The following is a 27948-nucleotide window of genomic DNA, read 5'->3' on the forward strand; positions in this document are numbered from 1 at the left end:
AGTATTTGTATTGTTTGTCAAACTGCACTACTGCATAACATACACAATACAAGTCATTTACTGACTGTACAACATGCCATTATGTTTTTTTTTATAATAACAAAAATGATGACTATATACATGTACACACCTCTGTTACAAGTTATATTGATCACTTGTGTCCAGATAAACAGCACAGACAAAACAACTATGGTCATCTTCAGCTAGGATCGAAAAAACTTGGATTGAAAGAAACACAGTCAAACACGTCATCAGAATAAAGTACTTTTCCCACTACGGCCGAGATTTGGTAATAAATGCAATAAATTAGAGAGAACAATGAGAAGTGTTGAGAAGGAATGCAGGGGTGGAGATCTCCATGCCTCTTCAATCTCCGAAACGGAGAAACCTTCATCGCTCTTTTTATTCCATCCATCCATCCAGTCACTCGTCATCTTCCCAGCTTATCCTCAGTACATCCCAGCTGCCTGAAGGAACACTCTGCCTTCTGGAAGCCATGCAGAAATATATGAGTTAAACATTTTATTTAAATAAGTTGTCAAATTAGAGGGTTAGATTCTTTGGGGAAGACCACTGAAAGTTGCTTTTATGCAATGAATTCATTTTATAAATATAAATTAAAAATAAATAATAAAATAGTAAAAATTCCTATGCAGTCTCGACCTATGATCATTAACAAAAGATGGTTCATGGAAAAGCTCAGCTGAAAGTGTCTTCGGCCCCTGATCCCTGTTTTTGGCGATAAAACGTCCTGGCACAAAGGAACTGCATCCTGCCCTGCTGTCTGACAGACAATTCCCCTTTAAATGATTTATTACTGGGTGTTAATTATGCAAATTATGTCCAAACAAACTCGTCATGAGGACAATTAAGACAGCCGTTAATTAGTGGCCAGTTCTCTTCTTGCTTCGCTGGCATTCAATTAAAAAATTGCCTTTGAACAAGCTAGCTGTCTGCTACAGCGGCCCCGGCACGGCGCGGAGCAGAGGTGGGCTGCACTCGTTTGATGAGGCCGAGGCTCCAGATCATCACGGCCATTTCTTTTTCTGTCTCTTACAAGATGTTACATGTGGGACTTTCTCATTAATCTATTGCTGTGTAGACAATAACGTCAGCAAAATAAATAAATTAAAACGCCCGTCTCTATTAAAACCGGAGCCTCAGCGAGCTGCTCTCATGCTTAATGTTGTTCAATTTCTCAGAAGTGGTCTCGCTGTGAAATCTCTGGACGCTCTTCCACTCGACTGGTCAGTTAAGCAACCACAGGGGCGAGGAGGTGAAATATGATGAGGTATGATGCCTGATCTCATTGGTAGGAGCTCCGCAGGCATCACAGTTTCTGTAACTGGCAATGACACAACTTCTGTGAAATATTCTTCAGGTTGTGTGACTAGAATGGGGGCAAAAAAGAACGTTCCCTTTTCATATACGTTTTTTTTAAATAACTACCGTGTAGGTTGAACTTGCTTAGCCTGAGTCGAAACATCAGCTGATGCAAATGTCCTTTTCTAAAAATCCAATCCCTGGGTGTCTTGGTTCAGGTATCAAAGAACAGACACACATATGTGCTAAAAAAAAAAAAAAAAGAGACACACAGAATGGGTCCAAGTCAGAGGAAAAAGTGAAAATCATTTCATTTACTTCTTGAAATAAGATGTAAAGTCTTTAAAAAAAAAGAAGTCCCTATATGTCACCGAAATGCTCACTAGGTAGGGTGGCCAGCTATGAAGGGTCGTTGGTTCGATTTCCCATATACAAGCGTCCTTGAGCAAAATATCGAACCTTTAAATGTTCCCATTGAGCTTGACAGGACATCGAATGGCGGCATCCACCATCAGTATGTGTGTGTTTGTCAGAATACTTTGCCTGTGATATCAGAACAGTTTGACATGAATTATCTACAACAGGTCATTTGTGTAGCTGAAGAAGCAAAAGTACCGTTAAAAGGTAAAAAGGGTGAATTATGTATGAATTTGCTGCCCTGTTTGTCTGCTTTTACTGAATTTGAAGCCTGAGATGAATTAATGTACACACACACACACACACTCCAAAATGGTGGTGCAAAATTGTGATGAAAGATTTTGTTGATGATAGTTGTTTTAGACATTAAAATATCAATATTTGGTGCCAATGTATCCTTACATATTACCAACGTTTATTGCAGTATTGATATTTTGTCCTGACCTCAAATCCCAATTAGACGTGTATAATAAAAGTTCTGTGTGAGGGGAAAAGCTATGACAGTCGAGGTATTTTTTCATGCAAGCTCACTGCGGTGGCTTAATGAAAAGTTAATATATGTGAGCTTTCCAAACGAATTGAGTTTTGAAGCTTAAACAACGTTTAACACGTTTTCAATCGTCTTCATTTTGATATTTTCTATTCTTAGCATACAATTAATGTAGAACTTTGCGATATTCGTGTCTTTGCAGTGATGGAGGGTTTGTGCGCGTCTCGTCTGGCCGGTGACCGTTTTCGCTACCTTGTACTGTCGCCTTGCTGTCCAGCCTGTTGTCCTCATGGTTGCTCACTTCCACGTCCTGGTTCACGGACTCTGTGTGAGGAGGCGCCGCTGATGATTGATGGCCTTCATTAATTAATAAAGACACTTTGTTAATGAGCGGTCGAGACAGAGCTGCACAGAATGTTTGGTGACATTTACTTTGAAAAATAAAGTAGAAAGATGGAGAAGTCATCTTCACGCCAGCTTTGTATGGACGCACCGGTGTGTGTGTTGGCGGTGTGCAGCAGGCTGTGCTCGGCCTGATCGCGCAGTTTGACCTCCTCTTCCAAGGCTTCCTGTAGTCTCCTCTTACTCCTCTTTTCTTTCTTCAGACGCTTCTGGATCAGAACTGAATAAACAGAGGAAGAAAAGCGGAGGGACGGATAACAAAAAAAAGTGTGTCATTTGGATCTATTGTTGCAGGAGGCGTGTTTATTTGCGTGAGGTCTCCGTGCTCCCCCGACCTCACTTGTTCTTTACATCAAGAGCTCGGGTGCACTTTGAAGGTATTGTGAGCTCCGAGTGTTTGTTGTTTTGTTTGTCGTTCAAGTGAGATACTTGTTTCAGAGAGTTTTCTCCATGTGACGTGACTGCGACGAACAATCTGTCCTTGACTGGCCTTTCCTCTCCCAGCGTCTGATGTGACATGCCAAACTTGATTTGGTTTGTAGTTTATTGCCAATCTCACTGTAATTCACCTTAGCAGAGGCGTGAGCGGGGGGGGTCGGGGGGGCTGTACACAATGACTGTCCTCACTTCCTTATCTGATTTCAAAGTTCCTGGAGGTCCTTCTCCGCCTTGGAATGCATTCGACCAACTTGACTTCAGACCGAGTCCGTCAGTGTTTCACACTTAGAACTGTTTGATTTGTCACAGAGAAAAATCCAGCCAACCAAAAGGTGTCACCGAAAAGAACGTTAGGCGGAGGTTACACACCTATAAGCTGGTCTGCCGATAACCTCAAAAGAAGAAGAATGTGAGAACGTTTGTTATGTTTATTGGTCAGATGTAAACAGGAGAAAATGAGTAAAGGAAGGTCTGCTACTACTTTTTGTTGTTGTTGTTGAACTTATCTTAATTTCTTCTTCTTCTATGCCACAGTTTGGATGCTCTGACACGCCCCCAAAAAATGCACACTACAGGAGCCACTTAGGCCCAATCTTGTGGTAATGGGGTCGCACCGAGGTCGGTCACATTTATACCACAAACCCACCGCACCAGAAATTTTTTGAAAGCACAGCGACCAACTCTGGATCGACCTGTGGTGCACAACAAAGTCCAGCGGCTGTTGTTCTCCAAACAAACCACACCAAGCACCAAGACGACGGGCTCTCTAGCAAAGAATGTTTATCTGGCAGAAAAACATCTGTCTATCACAAAACCTCAGGAGATTATTCACTCAACTCACTCACTTTTTTTGAATTGAATTTATTTTCAGTCTTCTGTCACTTTTTTAGCGTTTATCCAGCAACAATGACTGCTTAGGTTTGAGAAAACATGACTTTTAGGTGAAGATCCTACATTCTACTACTACTGGGCTGGCTTTCTGTGAGCCTTTGGAGGCAACCTTTTCTCCCCTCGGCACAATGAAATCTGAATTTTCTGGCAGCATTTTGCAACACCTCCAGCAGTCATCTTGCTTCATGATGCGTGTTCTACCTTCTAGTGACTGATGAGATCTTTTTTGGGGGGGGGGGGGGGGTGAAAAATATTCCACAGCAGAAACGTGATGAAAAGGTAAATGGCTTCAGGCTAAATTCCCGAGGGAAGCTCTAAGTAGAGTTGTAATATCAATAGAATATTCTAGAAGCAACCCATGTAAACTAGTTTATTAAGAATAAAGTCTGTAGTCAAATTATTTACTTACTATTATTGACTTTTACTGGACCAGAACTCCAGAGTACAGCATGGTTTTCCTCTGGTTTCCGTTCGGCTGTGAGATATGTGATGCTTGATGCGGTGTCGTGTACCTCTGTTTTTCTGTTCCATGCTGAGCTGTCTCTCCAACGTTTCTCTGAGCTCTCTCTCTCGGACCAGCTCCATCTTCAGCTCTGTCCTCTCCAGGTGGTCCTGCTTCTCCTGCGCCCGGGCGTTCTCTATGGCAACCCTCAGCAGACCCTGCTTGGAGACACACAGGCAAAAAACACACAGCGACAGGTTACACGATGAACAAAAGCAAGAGTAGAGTGTTCTGCTCTTGCAATTTGTACCTAAACTTCAAGGAGGGAAGAAGAGCTGTGTGTAAACGACAGCAGGTTGTGTTTCTTTTTTATCTTTTGTGCTCACGAAAGTTAACGCAGATTTGTAACTGCATACTGAAAGGAACTGCCACTGGATGAGGTTAAAAGCCTGTTTTTTTTCTCCCCCCCCAGTGAAAACCCAACCCGGCGAGTTCTTTCATTCTATAACAAAGACGTGTAAAATCTGAGAAGCAGGTCACCGCACGCCCATCGCAATTACTGCATATCCTAAATGTCTGCCTAGACTGCTATTTACCATTTCAGGAAATCCCAGAGAGTGGTTCATCTCCCTTCCTATTCATCTCAGAGAATAATAATAATAAAGCCCCGGCAGAGCCTCACCTGGATGTTCGTGAGCAGGGTCTCTATGGAGGACAAGCCTTCCGGGAAGATGAAGGGAGTGTGGTGGAGACCTGCTGGGAGCTTCTGTCCCGCAGGGTAAGATACCCTCTCACAGCCGTCCCTGCTCGGTGGGGGTTTCTGGTAGACTTGTCTGTCACTGCTCTCCCTGCTCGTGTGAGTGGCCAAGATATCTGGAAGGCACAGAGGCATTTGAGCATCTAGTGAGTGAAGACAAACTGGACCAACACACAGGTATACTGCTCAACTATATAAGTGACGACTGCCAAAACTTGGCGAGTCCAACGCAACAGCTGGAAACAATTAAATCACGACTGGAAGTTGAGAAAACTGAAAAACATCCCCAGTGCTGTAGAACAGAGGTTTAATGCTAAAATAACTGATCTAGGGTTGGGAAAAAAAGTGGTATCAATGTATAAAATATTCTTTTAATCATTGGCGAACATGAATTATATTTTTACAACCGCCTCAGATATTTTATAGATTTATTAAAAAATCAGATTTTCTGCAAATGGTTTATGTTCTGGCAAAAAGTTGAATGTGACATGTATGAATATGAGCTTTAATTCAATCTTTTCTTCACACACTGGAAAAGTTATGCAATTCACCTTCTGGCTTCTTTTCTTTTTTCCTTGTATGTTCAATTTTCACATTTTGCATTTCATTTGTAGCCCCCCCCCCCCCCCCCCATATACTCCTTATTTTTCCATTACATTCATCTTGCAGATAACCTCAACACGAAGATGTATCTTCCTAAAACAAAATGTCTCTTCTTCATTTTCTGCAAAGTATTTGGAGAATCAATGTGTTTTTAAAAGTTTGATTTGCCACTAGATAATCTTTCAAAGCCCTCAGGTGCTGCCTGTATCAAACCCCAGCACCGCTCCATCCACAAATGTCGATATGCAAGAGCTCACCAAAACACGTTCTTCATTTCTTATCAAGCTATGTATAGTAAATAGGTGTTTACGCTAATAACCGTGTGCATGTGTACATACGCAGAAATCTCGGTTTGGGGTTTTGAGACTGTGGTCGTTCTTTATTAGATGGCACACTGCCTATTGATAATGCATCACAGCTTGACATCTCCCATAAAAACAGCTAAGAAGCTGCATTATGGATGACCATCTGTTTGTAAACCTGAGAACTGCATGTTCCCGAATCGTGACAGCCAGGGAGATGTAGATCAGCCCTTTTCTGCAAAATTTATTTATTTTTCCCCCCAACATCAGGCAGTTTGCTCACTTTATGCGTTAACTATCATCCGAGCCACTGAGGACGAAGACGTCCTGGGAGTCCGGCGGTTACTGGAGCAGAGACGAGTGTGAACGTGCGATGTGATATCTGGCACTTTTCTCTGTCTGTGACAAATGACAGTGTTTTCTCCACTTAGCTGACCACAGCATCTTCTGCTCCAAATCCACCCACCTCCTCTTCTCTGCCTCAGCCTCACGTCTTGGCAACTGTCACATTCAAGGTGTTCCGCAGATGAGAGGCAATACCCCTCCCCCACCCCACACCCTCCACTTTCTTGCTAAAAGCATTGCTCTGTAGAGAAAGGTAATTAGCAGGTGCTGGCGAGCTCAGCGGAGGGCATCCAACTACACTCCTGTGGCTCACATACAGACACACACACACACACACACTTTCGTAGCTGCCGAAGTGCGCAGTCAGCAGCATGGGCTCCCCAGGCTCCTTGGATGTGACTGATCCTTTATTGAGTTACTGTTTTACGCCTACTTTACCTCACACTCACACACACGTTTGGCATAAATACACACACATACACACGGCTGCCAGCTCGTTTGATCATTTACCCATCTCCCGAACCAAGGTCACTGTCTGTTTTTCTCTTTTCTCCCAACTTCATCTCTGCTCTTCCTCTCGCTTATTCCTCTCCCACCCGTCCCCAGGGCAAATGAACATCGCCACGTGAAGACTGCCAGTCAGCGGAAGAGAGCGGGCGGGAGGAAGAGAAAGACAGAGACCGAGAGCGAATAAAATTCTGCTGATGTTTGGTTAATGGGAGTGAGGTGTCAGGGATGGCCTCTGATCTCTGCTGCATGGATACGTTGTTCAAAGACCACTGAAACAGCACACACAGCCAAAATCGTCTCACACACATACCCTCACACACACCACACACTCAGAGATTATTCAGTGGATTGACAGAATGACAGCGCTGAAGTGCTCTTTGAAACTCAATCCATGATAAACCTATCCTGTGACGCTCTAGGTCAAACACAGAAGCATGTAATCCAGCAAATGTACATATGTTTCATTTGCATGCGGGAAAATCAATTGAAAATCAATCGCATAAATGCAGCGTGTGATGCATGGCCATCACTGCTTTGTCAGTATGTTCACAGATAGCCGACAGCATCTGAAAACCTTACCTGGGGTGCCTTTGTGATTTTTAGATTCGATTACTGAATAATGCAATTCAGTATTAGAATACATTTACAGGCGCGTGCACATACATACAAACTCCCGCTCTCTCTGTCTCGCTGTAGAATTCTGCTGACTGTTTGTCCTTGAGCAGTCCTCATTAAGCTAATGCAAACCTCCCTGACAGAGAGAACCAAACAACTGACGTTGCAGCACCGTGGCAATGCAGGGCCCTAACGACAGGGAGGCGGTCGTTATGCAGATGAGGTCCAGCTGAGAGCGCGGGAGGCCGCCTGGCTCGTTAGGCCGTGGCCCGGCAAATGGCTCACTAATGTAACACCGCTTCCTGGTCTAATGGAGCACTGTTTTGCAGAATTATTTGTCTTTGCTCTCTGCAGGAGGCCCGAGGGCCGCCGGCGGAGAGTAGCGGAGAGGGAGGGGACGAGGTAGAGAGGAAGGGTGAGTGCATCCTTATCAACCTGTTACTGAGATATTTCTCTCTTGTCAACCTATTAGCAGCCCTTTCAAAAGAAATCCTGTCCCTCCACCGTTTTAAAATTCACAGTGAAAGACGACATAGGTAGATGGATTGATTGTTGAAGGCATCATGAGTGTTTGTTGTGTTGACACGCTTTGTTCCGTGGCGATTGATTAGTCCGAGAAATAATCATTACTCATTAATCATCCTCGCAAGATTAATCCCCTGACAAGAAACTGAAAACAGCAAAAAACTTTTTGAAGTTGACGCTTTTATTCAGTGAATTCTCATCACTTCGGCATTTTAAAGCAAGACTTCTTCATCCAAAACAAAAGTTACATGCCGACTGGAGAAGAAATGATTCTGAAAAGTGTAGAATTGCGATTATTTTGACTGACATTAAAGTCTAATTTGAGATATCGGAGAGAACGTAAATTTCGTGTATAACTAAAAAAAAACCCAAAAACCTGATGATGTCGAGGCATGACATCCGATATCAAATCGAAAGTTAATTTTTTTTGGACACACAATTATCATTTAACAAATACTGCACCGTCCTGTGACTGAAAATTGCAGGCCAATATTGTGATTTGGATCAAATTTCCTAACTGTGCAGCCCTACTGCTAACTGCTACATCTTACCTCTGTCAGCGCGACCCCTCTTGTTTTCCTTGCTGTATTCCACTGAATCTGTATCTCTGACCCCCGGCAACACACTGGGGGACTGTCCTAACACGCCGTGACTTGATGTTAGGCCATCGTGGTGGGCGTCTGGAACGATAACAAAAATCTTACATGTTGTTAAAAGTACTGCCGTGTTCAAAACTAGCTCGCTGATCACACAGGCGAGTACACGTACATATGGTTTCAGCGGTGCGTTCTGTGTGAGACGGCGAACTGGACACGCTGCTGCTGTGATTGGATGACATCTGAGCCTCCTCCAATGAGGGAGAAGGGGAGGGGCTATCATGCACTCGCTCCTGCAGAATAACACAAGTCATCACAAGGTCAAATTAGATGATGATAAAGAAAAAAAACACTTAAGATTTTCTTTGCGCGGGGAAAGGGAGCATTTCAAGGTATTTCAAGGTTGAAATATACGTTTACACTCACATTTCTGTGGTAAATAGCTTTGTACTTTTGGATGATCTTCAGTGAATCAAAGACCTACAGGTGTTATTTTTTCTACAGTCCATTTGTGTTATTGTCCTCTTCATTTGAATGAGGTAACCAACACAAACTTTTACTCCATTTTCCATCTCTCCATGTTATATACTCACATATGCATACATGCATGTGTATGTCTAAGGTCATGATGATGAACACTTATGACCTTTTGATACGCATGTGTGAATATTTATGAGGTGAAAATATACTGAATATGTCACATGTTCATACAGTGTTCCGATTTTTCCTATTTTTGTTTATGTAATTATTTGCCAGTATCAACTGATTTTGGATTAAACATTTGCAGTTCAGCGGGACAACGTGCATCCTTCTGTCAATCCCATATTATAAATTAAAATAATAAAAAAATAGAATCTCCAGTTAAAAAAAAACATTAAGTTAGGCCATATACATAATTATGCGTGGCTGGAGTTACTGCTGTAGACCTAAAGTAAAGCCCGACGCTGAACCACCATCAGGCCATCTTAATTTACATTTTTCAATGACAAAAGGAGCTAAAGGTTCATTTTAATAAACTCTAGTGTTTAATACATTGAGATTTGGGACACAAGTGAGGTCATCATTCATCAACTGGCTGAGGGTTAAGAGATGCTGCGATCTCTCCGTAGCCATCTAAACCTCCGTCTCTCCGAGCTGAGAGTCAGACGGCTGGTTCTGACATCCACATTTTTACAGTGTAACATTTTTATTGCATAATAATCCTTGTAAGGTCATCTACAATCAACTGACTGATATTAAGGGAACAGCTCTGAGGTGAGTGGTATACTTTGGTGTTTCCACAACAACTTGGGCTCCTTCCAATAAGCCTCGGAAACTTTGAGGCTTTGGAAAACAATTGGTCTCCATCCTTAAAATTATGACCGGACTTGCGTCTTCCTGCTTCTCATGGAGACATGACGTGACTCTGAACTTTGTAAGGACTTGCAACATGAATATGTCTCAGGTATTATATGTACAGTAATAATTTCAAAACGTTGTCGATTCATTTTCGACAAAGAAATAGCTGAGATACAAGATCGTTGTTAAGTAAAGTGACCAATTGGCTGAGATGGTTGCAATTATGCAGGATGCTCAAAAATGTATAAATAGATATGGGATTGGCTTTCAGCCTTGGAACAACTGATTATACTGGTAGTCATCCAGATGTGGGATGTGCACACGTAGGCCACTTTCGCGCATTAGTGAGAATTCTAGATGCTGCTTGTAAAGGATCACATTTAGTCATCTTCATAGTAGCAGTAAAGACATCCTTCGGTGTTTGTAAATTACATATATTTAAAATTATCTTTATCTCTCTCTTTTTTTTTTAAGTGTACCCCAAACCAGAATTCCCGTGTCCCACATGAGGCGATTATTGGCTGGCGATCAGATCGAGCGGCTTGATGAGCCTCTGAATTCACCTTAATGACGGAGGTGGGAGCCCTGGCAGGGGGGTTGGCGTGGAGCTGCGCCACGTTGGCCATGCTAGCCAGCGTGCTCAGTCGATTCATCTGGCCCATCGCCATGGAAACGGAGGCCGGTGCCAGACTGGCAGGGATCAGAGGATGTGACATCATCATGAAGGGCAACTGGTCCAGAACTATGAAGGGGGAATAGAATGAAATAGAAAAAGAGTCAGTTGCCTTTTATGTAGCAAAGATCAGACCACCACCTCTCTTTGCTTCAGGTGTACTTGCGTCCTTCCACTCCTCTGGTCTCGCGGCTGAAACTGATAGGATTCCTGTGCGTTTGCTCTTGTCTGGCTCATTACAACATGGAGATACAAAGACACTTACGATATTCTTGTGACTTAAAAAAAAACAAAATAAGCCATAGTTTTTTTTTCTGTCTTGGCAGCAAGCCAGGCTTCCAAATTTCAACCAAAACCTTTTTTATCTTTGTCTGATCTTTTGTCGGTGAACTGTGTTTAAGATGAGCATCCACCGTTTTTAGAAGGAAATCCTTCCTCCTCCACAGCACCCCGGTGGGTTGCTGCAGTCCCTCTTTTAATGAAACAAACAATCCTGTTGAGGGGGAGAAAATGACATAAATATTTATCATTTAATAAAAGGGGAAAAAAACAAAAACAAAAGAAACACGGGGAGGAAGTGGAACAAAAGAAGCTGATGGCAGTCCTGGTGCTGGGCCAGCAATGCACGCTGGGTAATTATGAACACAAAAGGAAAAAAAATATATCTTGGACTCTATTCTGCGCAATTGTCACAAATAATAGAATGAAGTGGATGGGAACGAGAAAAGGCAACCCGAAGAGGAGAGATGAAACAGAACAAATAAAAGAGGGGGGGGGGAGACAACTACAGAGTGAGGTGTTATGAATCGGGCTCGCTGGACATATGTGCAGCGCTTTGTGCATTTGGCAGATTAGTCTCTCACTTGCCCAGAGCAGAAACCAATCCAAACAAAAGATCTGTGTGAATGGAGCTAAATAACCAGATGCTCCAACAATCAACCGGCAGCCAACTCCAAATATTAAGCCCTTTGGTTTAAAACCAACGCTCCGCTGTTGTCACCCACCTGCCCAACCCCACCTCCTTCTGTAATTTCATTTTCAGTCTCTCCTTCTTCTACCCCCGCCTCCCCTTCCCCATTCCCCTCCTCTTCTTCACTCTCTCTGCCCTCCCATCACTCTCTCTTATGTTTCATTAAAAAACATCAAAAGTCAAAGTGCCTCTCTTATGTTTATCCAAACAAACCATTACTGTAAACAAACAGTTGCTGTAAATTTCCCAGAAGATCTTGTTAAACGCAGAAATGGCTGCTCCCGCTCTTCCCCAGCCCATAAGGTGTCACACTCAGCATTTGTGAGTGTGTGCGTGTGTGTAATCTGAGATTGCCTTTGTAGTGGTTAAAGCTCTGGTAGGGGCCGATCCTTCCCATAAGGCTGTGGGTGGCGGTATGGAAAAAACACATCGCGCTTATGTGTGTATGTATGCCTGCGTTTTGTTTGTGTGTGTGTGTGTGTGTGTGTGTGTGTTTCCATTTGACTCTATCATTAACAGTGATTAAGATTTACAGGTTTATAATAGCTGGTGGTAACCATGCCACCTAACTGCGCACAGATGCTGGTAGTCTTAACTGTGTGTAGACAGTAGTAAACAATGCTTAGGAGTGTTTGCAGATACAAGCAGAGAGAAAAAAAAATTGTGCTTGAAATGTAAAAAAAAAACAAAAAAAAAACAGCTCCAACTATTTCTTCTTCTTCATTTCTCAGCCTTGCAGTGTGTTCAAGTTAAGTGTGTCCCAGGTTGATAGCGTATTCCACACAGGCCTCCATAAGCCCTGTCATCTGTCTAAACACACTGATGTCGCTTTAACCTGTCGATAACAGTGGGGGCGGTGCATCCGGCTTATTTGTGTGTATGGGTGCGCGAAAAGCATGCGCGCATGTGTCCGTCCCGCCATCGATTGTCCAGCGTTTGTCGTTTGCATTCAGGATAGTGAATTAGAGAGAAGACTATTGATTCGGCTCCAGCCTCTCATCTTATTCATCTCTCTATCATCCCTCGCTCACTCGCTCTCATCCACCAGTGCTCCACTTTGTAAAAGCCTGGGACGCCAGCGCTGTAACAGCGCTGTGCAACATATGAGCAGCCACAGGAATTTAAAAACTCTAAAATAAAAGCTGTGACTCAGAGAGCAAAATAAAACCTCAGTTCAATCTATAGATGAATAAACATCGCTTGAAAGCTTCAAGTGTTTCGTCATGTCGCGTTTAAGTCAGTGCTGTCGTCATGTGATTAAGACAAAAACATTTAGAGGATACAAAACAGATGAGCTGCTCTGTTTTCCCAGACACATTTCCTGAATCTGAGTGAATCCCCCAATTGTGCAAACAACAAACTAAGGGAAACATCATCATCAGGATCAGGAAAAATAGGAAATTAGCAATGCTAAACATTTCTTCTTTTTTTCCCAACTCTTCACAATAAGGATACATTAAAAAAAAAAAAGGTTAGGTAATGCTTAGTTATACATAAGAGTGTTGGATAAGCATAACTTAAGCATAATAGACCATTTATTAATGCTCTTTGTGCTCTTACAGGAAATACTGCCATCATAAGGAAAGGTCGGAAAAAGAAATAAGTAATGAAAAACACTTAAAAAAATTGGTAAGACTTTACAACAGGAAGGGAACATTAATAACCATTTGTTAACATTTAGTTAAGTACAAGAGTGCAAATGGGCATTACTTAAGCATTGTTAATCATTTATCAATGCTCCTTCTGACCTTCCTATAAGGTGGGGAACATGCATCCCTGACCTCCAAAGTTTTTCCATCCATCTTGGCTGGAAGCTGTAAAGTTAACATACATCATTAGTAAATGAATCCTAGACACATTAGTTAATTGTTAACTAATGGTTAATTAAGCATTAACTAACTATAATTGCAAAAAATCCTCTCCTTCTGTTTTGCTGTGTTGAAATACCTGACCCAGATGTCTGTTTTATCTGAAGACCTGACTCATCCCTTTGTTTTTCACCCACCGTCTCTCACAGGAAACACACGGGCAACAGAGCTGATGTCACATCCTGATTTTAATCAGCTCAGTTCAGCAGCCGCACGTAAACACAGCTGCTCAAGTCGTATTGACTCGGCATCGCAGATGTGTACAGACAACAACTGTGCGACCGTGTTATACGACCGCTATTAAACATTCTGCACACACGCTTGTGTGTTTGTGGATGGACAAACGAACGACACCCACCCAATCCAGGGCTGTGATCACCGTTCTCCCCGTTTGGTCCGCCATGTTGCTGGTTGCTGTGGTAACCACCCATCGCCTCAAGCTTGATCTTCTTGGCCAGGGCAGACAGATCTGAGAGCAAAGAGGGATAGAGGGAAAGAAAAAGAAAAAAGAGAAAGAAAGGAAAAAAAGGGATCAATAATAGGCAGATCAATGGCGATGGTGGAGGATTAGAGCAGTGGGTAAGCAGGAGGTTGTGATGGGAAGACGGAGGCCGGCCATTCATTCCGACTCCACCGCTGCACGGGCCATTTAGCCTGGCAGTGATAGGAACAAGCCAGGACATTCATCTCTCCCACATGGGGACATCACATCCCACAAGACGACACTCAGCATCGGCACCTTCTGGCCAGACAGTACCTCTTTATCAGTCCACATTAAGGGCATTAAAGAAACTTTTTAATAGGGGTTGCGCTCTTTTGGATGACACCAAATTCATCGTGACAAAATGTGGCAGGAGAGCTGAGCCATGTTTTAATTTGTGTCTTGAACCTCAGAAGGTAGTTTGACCTGCAGAGCAACCTTTAAAAAGTCTCTCTTACAACACAGAAAATTAAATATCTCTTGCACTAATACAGACAAACATGGTGAATTATTAAAAGTTGGACAACCCGTACAACTGTGCAAACACCACTGAGGGAACACAAACAAATCATAAGTCTTAATTTCCTGATCTTGGATACATCTAAACATTTGCACCAAGCTGAACTACTGAGTGTTTTTCTCTCTCTCTCTCTCTCTCTCTCTCTCTGTTAAACAATGAGCATCTGAGGTGAATTGTCTGTCCATCCGAGACGTCGACAACCACAACAAATTGTTCCTTTTCTTCTCATCTTCTCTCCTTCTATTTGCTGCCCTTTTTCCCCGCTCTCCTCCCTTCCCCTCTCCTTACTTTACCTTTTCAAATGTCAGCATCACAGCAGGACATAAGCCACCGTGTTGTGTGTGTGTATGTGTATGCGTGCAAGTGTGTGTGTGTGTGAGAGAGAGCACAAGGGCGAGAAAAAGAGACTAAGGAGGATCACATCAAAGATTTTTCCTGCCTTTTACGCTCAAATGTCCCCCCTCTCTCTGTCTCTTTCTCCCCTCTCATGTGGCCAGTTCTAATCAGTAGCGCTGACATTGCCGCCGTGCCCTCTCCTTTGGTGGAAAAAGACTCTTTTCCCACTGAGAAAGATGCTCTTGAACACTCGCACTTACACAACACACACACAAACACACACACACACACACACACTTGAGCACCTTTGAACAGTGAGAGGAAGCGGAGGCTAATAGAAAATGGCTTCTTTTGAGGCGGGGAATGAAAAGATCAGGTTGCAACGAAGAGCACAAAGCCAAGGGCAACTTTGAGAGTGGTGAGGTGCCAACAATTACTTTTCTCCGCTTCTCTGTGCTACAGTCTCACACACACACATGCACACACACTCTGCGCACACACAAAAAGTGTTTGCGGCTAGAGCAAGCAGCGCTATGGCCTTTTGCAGGTGTCTTCTGTGACAGAGTCCAAATATAAAACACACAACAGACAGATTCTATGACAGATTGTCACTGAAAACATGACAATTCAGGCTCATGCTGATTATCCTAAAACTTCATTTTACAAAAGTTTGTCTTGAATGATAGAAGAGGTTTCCAGCTCTGAACTTATAAACTCAAAACGACTTTGTCAACTTCATCATTCAAGAAAAAAAAAAGACCAAGCTTGCAAGTTTGTTTCCTCAGGTGTCAGCAGTGTGTATGTTAATCTTATTAATCAACACACAGACCGCCTCCCTGAGCCGCACCTCCTCATACTATTGATGATGAGTCCAGTTTGACATTATGGAGTGCGTGCAAGGAAAATAGAGAATCAGGGGCCTTTTGGTTTTTTTAACCGAATGGTTTTCAGGCCATTGTTTTAACTTTCTAGCAGCTGAAAAAAGAACAAGATCTGAACTTTGCCAACAGCTCAAAGAAACAGTCTCAATAATTGACTGTTCAAAGCTCCTCATGGGGTGATCAGTCTGGTCACTCACTGATTTAATGTTCAGAATTTTTACAGTTACTGGAATCGGAATTTGTTGAATTGATTGCTGTAATTACTAGAGCCTCCCTCTCTACCTGCAATGTCCCACCCAAGGTGATCCCTGATTGGTTACAAGTTATGGGTAAGACTATAAATTTGCATAACAATTATTAATTCAATTAACACTGCAAAAAATGCTGCTGGGAGCACTTTGTGCACATTTTAAGATAATGATGAAAAGTTCTCTTATTGGTCATTAAATATATGCTTAGAGCATTTCAGCATATTTACAGCATATAAACATACATATATAATATTCAAATATTACAATTAGCAACAATAAATGAGAAATTACTGACAGTTATATGACAAATAAAAATATAAAATAAGTAAAATCCAAATTTCTAGATAATTACTTGAGTTGACTTCTGAAACTTCAGCTGTTGTCTCCAACATAAATCCTAATAATTCTTTACAGGTGCAAAAGAAGAATATTAAAGTTACATAAATCCTGACCAGGCTGTGGTCAAGTCTTCAGTAAACATGGGAATAAATGGCCTCAGCAATGTTTACTACAGAGTCACTTGGCTAACCACTAGCTTGCTAACCTGTTATCAGTCAGCCTGACTCTGCTGTTTGTGCAGCTTCCAATGACGAACAAGGTTACAAGTTCTTGTGTCTATGCCTGATTTGGAAACCAAATGTTTTGGATGTTGTGGCTTTTTTTTCTGTTGCTCTCAGTGTAGTCTTTGTATGGGAAGGTGATAATCTTTGGAAGCATACTCCCAGTTAATCTCTTGATTGCTGCAGGGATGACTCCGTCTGTCTCCACAAACAACACACAACTTTCCTCTCTGCCTGCTGCATGCCTAACTTGATTGGCGGCTGACGGATTGATCCAAAGTGGAACTGTACTCAGGGAAATTAAGTTGATGCGTTAAATACTTTTTAAGGCTTTTTTTTTTTTTTCAACATTTGGTGTTTGGGAAAAATATTTAAAGTCATGAGGCCCTCAAGTCCAAGAAGTCATTCGTCTTGAGAGTCAAAGTCGAGTTGCAAGTTTGTTGTGCTTTTGTCGAGTCTGAAGTCACTGAAGTTTTGAGTCCACATTTCTGCCAGTGGCAGCACGGTGGTGCAGTGGTTAGCACTGTCGCCTCACAGCAAGAAGGTTCTGGGTTTGAGTCCCGGCTTGGGGTTGAGCTTTTCGAGCAATCTTGCAACAGGAACTAAAAAAATAAAACACTTAACTTGTGTATAACCTGCAAGAGTTTACCAACCTCTTTTGTATTCTTCTACCACTAAAGCCCCTTTTGGGATGTAGGTGTAGAAACAGCTCTGCTCACAGCGTGACTTCCATTGTAGAACACCCTCCATGAACTCGAATGACGCAGTTGTACGGCTAAAACTGGTGAGGGCCTGGTTCACAAGACAGAACCAAGGTTCCAAAAATCTGGCACGGCACCAATTCAAGAACCCGCAGTAATTTGGTGTTAAAGGGGAATCAGAAGAAACTACATCATTAGAATCTTCATGACAACCTCTGACCCAAGCTCATGATGATCAGCTTACCACACCATGTTCCTTGAAAGTCAGACATCAGAACCAGGTGTTATGTCACACTGGAGTTGATTGCGTTCCAGTCAATGACAGAGAAAACATTAAAAAAAAAACACACACACACACACACACAATTGCCTTCTCAGTCATTTGCAATACAAATTGATTCCAACTCTGTTATGAATGCACATGTCCCAGCATGTCTGCAGATAGAAGACTAACAGTACTTTGTGTACGACTATGTAGGTAAAGAGATGGTTTGTTTTCACACGATGCGTTCACCTTGTTGATGCAGTGAGCATCCATTTTGAAAATGTATCATTGGGATCATCAGGTATCCTACCTCAGGGGGATTCCTGTGCAAAGTTCAACTGGTTTGCATAATTTGATGTCAAACAAAAAGATATAATAGATGTTGTAATTTCTCAGTCCCTCTTGTTTTGGGAGTTTTTAAAGAGTGTACAGTGGAGCACGCTGCCATGTATGTGGAGAGTCCTGGGTGGTCACCTGCAGGAGGCATGATCCCAGCGTGCATCAGACCACTGTGCGACAGCATGTGGTGAGTCCCGCCCTCTGTCACACTCTGCAGCCTCTTGGGCGGTCGGCCAGGCCTCGAACTGCAGGCAGAAACATGAGCCAATGTTAGTTATTAGGCAGTTTAATACTTGACTCTCTCGGTTATGAGATGAGATGGGTGGCCTGGTTTAGAGAAGCCGTCCTTCAGCCTTGTAAACCTATGATCCTGCTGAAGTGTCAACAAGCAAAAACACTGAAACCTGAGCGCTTCCAGGAAGGCTGCTGTACAGCAAATCTGACCTCCCTGTGGATACGAGCAAGCAAAAAGGAGTTTCCCTATGGCATCAATAAAGCACCTCATTACTGTTCAGCTTACTCATTCATTTGTTTGCTTATTAAATGTGTTTGCTCGCCTCCTTTTCCTTTCCAGCCTTTTTTTCCCCCTTCCCTCATTTGGTCATTCATTCCCATCTTTTCCCGCCATGTCACAGATTTCCTCAATAAAAGGCTGTGACTACAAGCTGATTCACATGCTTTGATTGAGCCGGGCATGCTCAATCAATCCTGGAGGAAGTACGTGAAAAGCTGTCAGGCATCACTTTGGCTCTGACTAAACGGTGTGAATGTCCTGACAGGGGGAATGACACGGGCCACATCAGGCTTAATGACAACCAGTGCAACTCATCTCCTCTCATAGCAGCCTGACATCGGGGTAACACGAGTCTGAGAGGCAAGTGTGTGTCTGTGGGATTGCAGCTTCATGTGTGTGAGTGATATTAAAAAGACAGTGAGTTGAAAAGAGGGGAAAGAGAGAGAGAGAGAGATGGAGAAGGAGAGAAAGAGGTGAGGAGGCAACAGTAAAGGAAGCAGAAGAGAGATGAAAAAGTGAGATTGAGGTAGAAAAAAGTGAAAGGAAAAGAAGGAAAGTCCAACAGTGAAAAAAGGTGGTAAGGAGTGAAAAAAAAAGAAAAAGGAAAAAAAGAGGGAGATAGACTAGCAGCAGCTTCCTAGCGTGGGGTGTCTTTGAGCAGATTTTAATTAGAATCTAATCCAGCCGTCATTAAGGCCCCATAAACGAAGCTGTCAGTCAGGAGATTAATGGCGCCTCATTTGCATATTGCATATAATTCATCAATTACCCAGCAGAAAGGACCAATCCCCTGTTGACACACCCACTGGCTGAGAGAGGGGTGGGGGGGGTGGGGAGATGGAGTGAGACAAAAAGACAGAGAGAAAGATTGTGTACCCACTAACTGTGTGAGAAAACAGGTAGCATGTGTGTGTGTGTGTGTGTGTGTGTGTGTGTGTGTGTGTTTCACAAACTGGCGTGTGGCAATGTGTGTGTGTGTATGAAGTGTTCAAAGGTTAATTTGATGAGCCGATGAGCTCCACAGTTCCTGCCCTCGGTTTTAATGAGTTGTTATTATTGTCTCTTATTATGGGCCCAGACCGACTGGGATGTGACAGCTGACATCAGATATCACACACACACATGCACGGGCACGATTTGAGACACACACACACACACACACACACACACACACACACACACACACACACACACACACACACACACACTCAGGTAGACATATTTACACAGGAATGTGCAAGAGGTTTGTGAAGTTGTGTACGGCTGTTCTTTTTGGGGCAAGGGTGCATTCACATCACACACACAATTATTTTTTTTTCTTTACAGCGCATATAGAGGAACATACTGTGCTTAACAAAAGCAGGAAATGTATTTTTAGTTTTCAAGTTTGAAGGTAAAAACCACAAATGAACACCCACACACACACACGCACACACAAATGTAGAAGCAAACACCACTGGGGGGAAATAAAACACACACAGACCAAAGACTGTGGTTGGTTTTTACTGCAGCCGCTTCCCTTTCCCTTACTACTGTTTATTTGCACACACTAATTAATGGCCTGTGTGTGTTTGTGTGTGTGTGTGTATATGTTGATGGGTAGGGCTGTCTTTGTATATGTTGCATTTTAGGGAGCATAAGGAACTGGAACCTAATTTTGTGTTTAGTCTGCAAGTGCGTTGATACATCAAAGTGACCCGTAGAGGGAGGTCTATGTGTGTGTTGTTCATGCAAGTCTGTATCTGTTGTGTGTGTGTGTGTGTGTGTGTGTGTGTGTGTGTGTGTGTGTGTGTGTGTGTGTGTGTGTATGTGAGGTTGGAGAGCACCGGTTCCCTGAGGTAGGATTAATGAAAAAGCCTTTCATGGAAAAGTCATCAAGCTGAGGGGATGGAATGAGAGAGAGGAGGGGGAAGAGAGAAAACAGTGCATTGTGTGTGTGTGTGTATGTGTGTGTGTGAGAATGTGTGTATAAGGTGTGTGTAGGGGAGGGGGTGTATGGCTTATGACCTCTTTGTCTCAAACTTTAATTAAAATCTCACCCAGACGTCCTCCCTCATGCCAACACTCTGGCCACACACACACACACACACACACACACACACACACACACGCACGCACGCACACACGCACGCACACACACACACGTTTTCTTTTTTAAAAGGAGGTGCTCTGTACATTGAGTTCTGCCCTCCATGCATACATGTGTGTTTATGTGCGCTACCTGAAACATGAAACACCAAACATGGCAGCTGGAGCTTAGCACAGGTGGAACAGAAACAAAACATAGCAAAGATGACAGATGTGTCTCTTTCTCTTGAAAACACACACACACACACACACACACACACACACACACACACACACTCGTGCTTTCTGTAGAAAGAGAAAAGTAATGAAAGAAGAGGAAGTGTTACAGTCAAAACAGTGGAACAGCTACTGGCTTGGAGCGACTGAGGTGCTGATAGGTAGCAGCTGTGTGTGTGTGTGTGTGTGTGTGTGTGTGTGTGTGTGTGTGTGTGTGTGTGTGTGTGTGTATGTGTGTGTGTGTGTGTGTGTGAGTGTGTGTGTGTGTGTTTATATGAGTAGGGGGGGGAGAGAACTAGCTCAAACAAGATTTTGTTTGGAATATATTAGTGGCGGTTTACAGCTCCCATGCTCCCATCCTTTCAATCTGCGTTTATCACACAGGGTTTGTATTCGCCGTCACGGTCCGGTTTGATAAATCATATCGCCGTCGCTGTATGCAGGAAGACTTATGCTGCTGGTTAGTGAGGACAGGAAAAGATTGATGTTGTGATCTTCCTCTCGAATCGGGAGCTGAAAAAGCTTTGTATGCACCATTGTTATTAGGAAAGCTTGTGTGATGATGTCATAAAAGTAGCAGGGAAGACAACACACACACACATGCATGCAAACACACATACGCACCACACACACAGGACATTTGATCATGGCAAGATTCTGATTTCCTCAACTGATACCGCCTTGCATTCCTCTCCCACATTCCAGGGTCAAGACGATGTCAAGACTCTGTTTGTGTGTTTGTGTGTGTGTGTGTGTGTGTGTGTGTGTGTGTGTGTGTGTGTGTGTGTGCGCTCTCCATTAAGACCTGTCACAGTGGAAGACATGGAGGCCCTCTATCTCATCATGCTCTTCTCTACATACAACATCAAAAGAGTTTGGGGGTTAAAGTTGAGCTTAACACTTCATCCTAACACACACACATATACACACACACACTCCCTCCCCTGCATACAGCTCACATTGACAGTGAGTTATGGCACAGCAATGGGGCTCAGCTTTGAGGAGACCACCTTCCCACACACACACACACACACACACACACACACACACACACACACACACAAAACGCCAGCAAGCCGCTGCCAACGTGCAAAGCCACGGTTTGCCACTGAGAAACACAAAGAGTGAGTTTTTGTTGCACTCTGCAGGTCGCTTCATCTCATTTACTACTGGACTTGGCGAACAGTTTCTTTGGTCTCCTGTTTATTCTACACCTGCTCCATATTTGACCCTCGTCATCGTGTTTGTAAGAACTGGAGAGAAACACGTTAAAGTCAGGTTAAAATGTTGAAAACATGCTTATTTTGTTTTAGTCTGCTTCTTAAAGGGTCAGTTCACCTAAGTTTAACCACATGTTGCTCATTTTGATGATATCTACCTCCATCTTTGAATTCATCTGCGGTACATCTTTGGAAAATGCTATTTTCAGCAACGTCTCCTTTCAGAAAGTGCGTCGCTGTTCATCTGGATCCCTGCTGCACGCCCTCTGAGTATGTGTCGAACGATTATCAGATCTGCATTCAGCCCATCTACGATTATTGAAATAGTTTGTTTTTTTTTAAACTGTGAATAAAATGGATACATTTGAAAAGGTGTTACTTTGTCACGGCTGCTGCCTCCTCTTGTCTGTAGTCAGTCTGGAGCAATGTCCCGCCCACAACACCACCTACTCATGACATGTAACCAATCAGCCACATTTTACGCATTAATTTATTACATTTTTCACTTAACTCTGTATGACATGTTGTGGCTGGGAGCTCCTTGCACTTTTTGTTCAAAAATTGAACCATTCTCTTATTATTACACATATGCATAGAAGCAACCGCAGTGGTTTTTATGGGTGTTTATTGTATTTTTTCATTTTTCAGTTTACTGCAAATGTATCAGTCTCCTCAGTAATTAATAATAGATAGGGATGCATGATACTGGATTAATTGCCAGTGTCGGATATTTTACAACTTTTTTTTTTTTTTTTTTTTTAGAGAGGATGGACGATATCTACAGAGATCAGATTAAAAACAAAGTTTTGTACATGCTGAAAAATACATGTAAACTGAAAGTAAAGGGTTTTTTTCTAAATTTCTAATACATTTTGAAAAGCCCATGAAATCAGGTTGATTGTTGTTTTGTTGTCGCTGATGATGAGCAAAGAAGAAACAAAAAATTGAGCAAAACTGATAGAATTAAACATGACCAATGTATACCAATTCAGTTGACAGGCTAACATTATCGTGTATCCCCAATCATAGGTATCAACCTAAGAGAGAACAAATCAGTCAACCCCTCACCTCTGATGATTGGGCCTCACATATTAACCGGTCTTGTATAGAAATTCGTTACTAAAGGACTTCTTTAACCCTCAATTCAGGCTTACAGGCAGGAAACAAAGCCCATTTGTCATTTCTCCAGACATCCTTGTTGTGTAACCTCTTTCAAATATCAACTAACAAGGCTTGCGAAGACTTTAATCTTACAAGAGGTTACACAATAGATATCAGGAGCAAGGGGATAGACATCAGACTTTATATCCTGTCTGTAAGATTAAAATGAGGGCTAAAAAGTCTTTCAGTGAGTAATAATGGAATGTAATCGGTTATCTGGAATGATGCATCTTTCATCTTTATTAATGTGAGAAACTCAAAACACCTCCAGCCTACATTTGGGGCTGGAGTCAGTGATGACATCTCACCTGAGGACAAATTAAAACCAAAATTATCTTTTTGGAAAAAGAGAGAATTTTTATGTGTGAACTGTCCCTTTAAAATACCTCTGCGTGTAAAGGATGCTCACTAATGCAGAAACCATGTGTTGCTATAAACACACACTCAGTTATAAAGTAACCAGATAGCTTGTCACATTACACTCCCTTTTTTTTTGTAACACTCGGGGTGGGGTTACTGTACATAGAATAAACAGCACAAACACACACACACGCAAATACAGTTTGACCTGACCTGTGAGCTGTTTGATGCGTGTCCCTAAACCAGAGAATGAAACTGTTCCTTTGTGAGAGAGAAAGAAAAGGATGGAGGATCAGGTTGCCTCCTACACGCCATGTTCTCTCTGTGGAACTAATGTCATTTAGCAGCAAAGCCAGCAAACACACAGGCGTGACCATGGGAGTTTGTGCATGTGTGTTAGGAGATGACAGAAGAAGCGTGTGTTCGTGTTTGTATGTTGTGTGTGTGTGTGTGTGTGTGTGTGTGTGTGGTTGCGCATCTATGAAAGGTAACTGAGGGTGAAGTCGGCCCTTCGTTGCGATTTGATGAGTCAGGATGAGTGTGTGTGTGTGTGTGTGTGTGTGTGTGTGCACACAGCAGGAGTAAAAGAAAAACAATGATAAACAGGGGGCATTCCCACTGATCCAGAAGGTTTCATTTAATTTTTTTCATTTACGATTAAGAAACACAAGAGCAGGAATGTGTGTGAATGCTTCAGTTAGTCATGTTAAACTATCAGGCTGCTATTTCTTCTCCAGCCAGTCTGACTGTGGCCGACTGAAATGTAATAAGTGATGGCTGTTTTAATCAGTAACAAAAACCTCAGTGAGGCGTGATGCTGTCACACAACTGCAACATCATATTCTCACAGATGGAACTTTTTTTTTGGGGGGGGGGGGGTGTTGAGCAGTCCAGCTACATTTTACCTGCTACTGTATGTTGGTGCTTCATCCACACCAGGGACTGGCGAGATAATTCTAATACAGCAGCACATTTGACGCCTTCAGACAAAGAAGTCGTTTGAAGATTTCACACGAGTGATGTGTTCAGATCTCATTAACTTAAGACTGTTTGAGTGTTGTGTGGATAATTAGAGACGGCGGAGGCTGTGTATTTTCTCTGCTTGTGTAACAACGTTCCCATTAACACCTGACATACAAGAAATCCCCAAAGCAGTCAGAAGATGCATCTTGGCTGGAGGGTTCTCAAATGCTTAAGCGCAGGTGTTAATCCACAGAAACGGAGCTGGAAGCTGACATTTGTTTCTATTTGGAGTGACTCTGGTTTTTAATTTATGGCTGTGTGAAAACAAATCAATGTAATCGCAATTTTTTCCCCTCCACCTGCTATAGTATCGAAACATAGCGTGATAAGGTCATGCCGTGACCCATGTATGTTGCGGGCGGCTACATTTCAGTGTGTCGCTCAGTGAGTGACGTCGCAGCTTATGTGCACTTTATTTGCCAATATGGCGTTATGGCAGCCACATGTATCCCACAACTTCGCAGATATCGTTCGCCAAAATTGAAAAGGAGATTTTAAATTCAAATAGTTTTGGCTCAGTTTGTCTGTTAAGCAATCGATATAATACGATGTACGCCAGGGATCGATCAATATCATTATCATCAAGCCGATACTGATTAATTATAAGTCAACTGATTACTTGCAGTCGATATTCAGTTGCATTTAATGTTAAAATTTCAATGCCTAAATTTACAATACAAACCCCAACACAAGGCCGCCTTCAGGTGAACATGTGATTAATGGAAAGTTTCTTTCACAATAAATTAAACGTACACTTAAAAAGGTGCATTCCTTTCAACTTTGAACACACTGAGAATAAATAAATGAACACGTTAATATAATAAAATCAACTTTTAAAGATAGAACAATGCGTCTTCGTTTGAAATTTCCTCTGGTACATTAATGAGTAAAAAATAAAATAAAAAAATCATCTGGCCAATAAAACAATCGCTATTATGAACTGCGATGAACATCATCAATTTGCAAAAAACTTTAAACGGAAGATCCATATCTTACATATTACTAAACTAACCAGGTGGTCCGCAGAAACTTGGATTTTCAGCTCTACTTTGAAATTTGTCAGTAAATTATGGCGAGTGTTGCAATATCACTGCATTATCATGTCATGTATCGCGGTGTATCATGATGAAATTGCACCGTAAGTAAAAAGCACACTGGAGTAGAGCTCCAAGTATTTTAACAACAAAATAACTTTTTTTGCAGTAAGAAGTACTGGGAGCTCTACTCCAGTGTGCAAATAACTTTTGTCTATTTTACTCCACATGTATTTTTATGTATTACCTGTACCCAGATATCATGATATGGATCGTTAGGTTTGTGTTTGCCGATACCAAGCCAGTCCAAGCTTGCAGCACAACCTTGTGGTATTAACATAAAGATTCAAGATAAAATACATGATGATTTGACCTACTCTCAAGAAACTTGAGGGGGGGGGGGGGGTGTAGTCGGAAAATCGGTCCACATCTTGACATATCCTCAATCTGCGTTAAATGGCAGGTGTAAATTGGATCATTCATGCTCCAAGGAGCAGGGATTAACTATCAAACAATATAAATTCCCCAAACTAATGCTAATCCACAATCCTCTGGATTCAAACCCATGCTGTTATGAGCATGTGGTCGGCACAACAGCAGACTGAGGCACCAGGAAACAACAAATCCCCGCCAATTTAGCCCCTTTATCCTGACATCTCTGTGGCACATTGGATTGATGACCCGTGTACTTGGTCACCATCGGAGCTCTGCAAAACAGCTCATTTACATAATCTCATCATAAATACCGAGAATTCATTTAATCATCTCCTCTGTTCTGATGCTCTGGGCTAAAGAGTGTTGATATGATAAGACAGTGAGTTATTAAGGAAGGAGAGCGAGAGAGTGAGAGCAAAGGGATCAGAGTGAGTGAGTGAGCTTGTCCTGATTTAAGCTGCCGCTTGGGGCCAAATGAAAATTAATTAATTTCTGTGAAGAATCAATTTCTAAGAATGACAGTGTCAGATTCAATGTGTGCATGCGAAGAGAGTGAGTGTGTGAGTGCATGTCAGCGAGAGATCATAGCCCATGATAGCAAACTTTTTTAGCAGAATTACTAAAGTTCATTATCATCACCAGCATCATATTGTTTAGTGTGGTAATCAGTGACAGGCCTGGTAGAGGCAATGAGCGGTAAATACGGTTGGGAATCAAAACCGAGGTTCCAGCTAGGGATCGATATGCAGAATCAGAATTGATAAATGTCATGAAACGCCATTCTCACTTGTCACAAGGAGAAAACTGAGGAGCGTCAAAGAACAGATCGCACAAATCTTTAAAATGCCACTTTAAACATTCTGGTATCAAACAGAATCGATGAGCAGAGTCAGTATGAAGATCAGAATTGATTAAAATGAAATGATACCCAACACAAGTGCTAAATAAATAAAGGCGTTAACTGGATCACCAGTCATTCATCATCAAGTGACAGAAAAATACACAAACTTTGTAATTGTTGAAATGTTCCTTTACCTGCACAGGTTCTTTCATACTGTTATTGAGGTAAAGTCATGAAATATTGCAAGATTGTTGAACCACGGTAAGAAGCAGTAACTGGATATAGATATGACTTTGGATGCTTGCACACTGGGACTTTTCATCTTGACTACAGCTCCCACCTGAACGTTCTATACCTCTGCTTTATGATCCATCCTTCAGCATCCACCTCCTCCTCAAAAATAAGCTGAATAGGGTCACCCCCGCCCCCGCTCACCTCGCATTGGTACAGTCGTTGTAGAGCGTCTCAAAGTCCTGTCTGGAGATGAGTTTGCACCGGTTCACCCCGGGCTGGATAGCCCCTAGTCCCCTGAGCACCCGGACCTGCTCCACGTTGCACACCACCGGTGTAATGTCCAGTCGTTTAAGCTTGGTGTAGACGGTGTGGAGCCCACCGACCAGGTGCTTGAGGAACACGTCGAACGCCTGGGGAAGGCATATGAGCTCGGTGTCTTTCACCGTGAACGAAGCCAGCTTGGCCCCTTTCACCTCCACCAGTTTGCACTCGTTGTTCTGCGGTGTGCTCTCCACGGGTGACGGCGTGGCGTACACTGGTTTCCCGCTGGACACAGCAGCAGCAGCCGCGGCACTCCCGCTCTTTAACGGCGACCCGTTCGATAGTAAAAGGTCCGCCCTGAACTGGTGAAGCAGCGCCGGGTGCGCTACCGGAGGAGCCGGCGAGGAGGCGGCGGAGGTGGCCGCAGGTGGCGGAGAGTTAGTGGCCGGAGATACGGAACTTGGCGCCGGGTGGTGACCAAGTGGAGCGGCGGGGAGCAGAGCCGGAGCAGCCGGAGTTGCCATGCTGGTTATGAATTAAAAAAAAAAAAAAGAAAGAAAAAGTAAACTTCAAATGAAACTATTGAAAGTTTGACAAACAAATGCGTTTCCAGAGGGAGCGGCGCATTGACTTTGAGGCGGAGGAGAGGGGGATAAAAGAAGAGAAGAGACAAACAGATCACATAACGTTAGTTGGATCAGAATGGAGGCTTGTCTGTGAGC

General features: G+C 42.8%; 1 protein-coding gene across 3 annotated transcripts; it reads right to left on the reverse strand.

The window, feature by feature from the left end:
* Positions 1 to 27923, reverse strand: dachc (dachshund c). Of its 3 annotated transcripts, none has more exons than XM_086180678.1 (11): positions 27167 to 27923; positions 17975 to 18084; positions 13864 to 13974; positions 10558 to 10736; positions 8829 to 8949; positions 8612 to 8740; positions 5086 to 5276; positions 4474 to 4624; positions 2724 to 2852; positions 2483 to 2587; positions 1 to 487 (listed from the first exon to the last, which is right to left on the reverse strand). In XM_086180678.1, the coding sequence occupies exons 1-11, from the start codon at positions 27748 to 27750 to the stop codon at positions 450 to 452; spliced, it is 1848 nt and encodes a 615-aa protein (XP_086036804.1). In that variant the 5' UTR covers positions 27751 to 27923; the 3' UTR covers positions 1 to 449. The 3 variants fall into 3 exon arrangements, with proteins under 3 accessions (XP_086036804.1, XP_086036806.1, XP_086036805.1); XM_086180680.1 differs by having other exon boundaries at positions 2663 to 2852; XM_086180679.1 differs by having other exon boundaries at positions 4474 to 4621; positions 27167 to 27922.
* Positions 27924 to 27948: the final 25 nt, after the last annotated feature.

Source organism: Aulostomus chinensis, chromosome 16 (assembly GCF_037954235.1).
Source record: "Aulostomus chinensis isolate RoL2024-O1b breed Wild chromosome 16, RoL_Achi_v1.0, whole genome shotgun sequence".
Classification (NCBI taxonomy): Eukaryota; Metazoa; Chordata; class Actinopteri; order Syngnathiformes; family Aulostomidae; genus Aulostomus; species Aulostomus chinensis.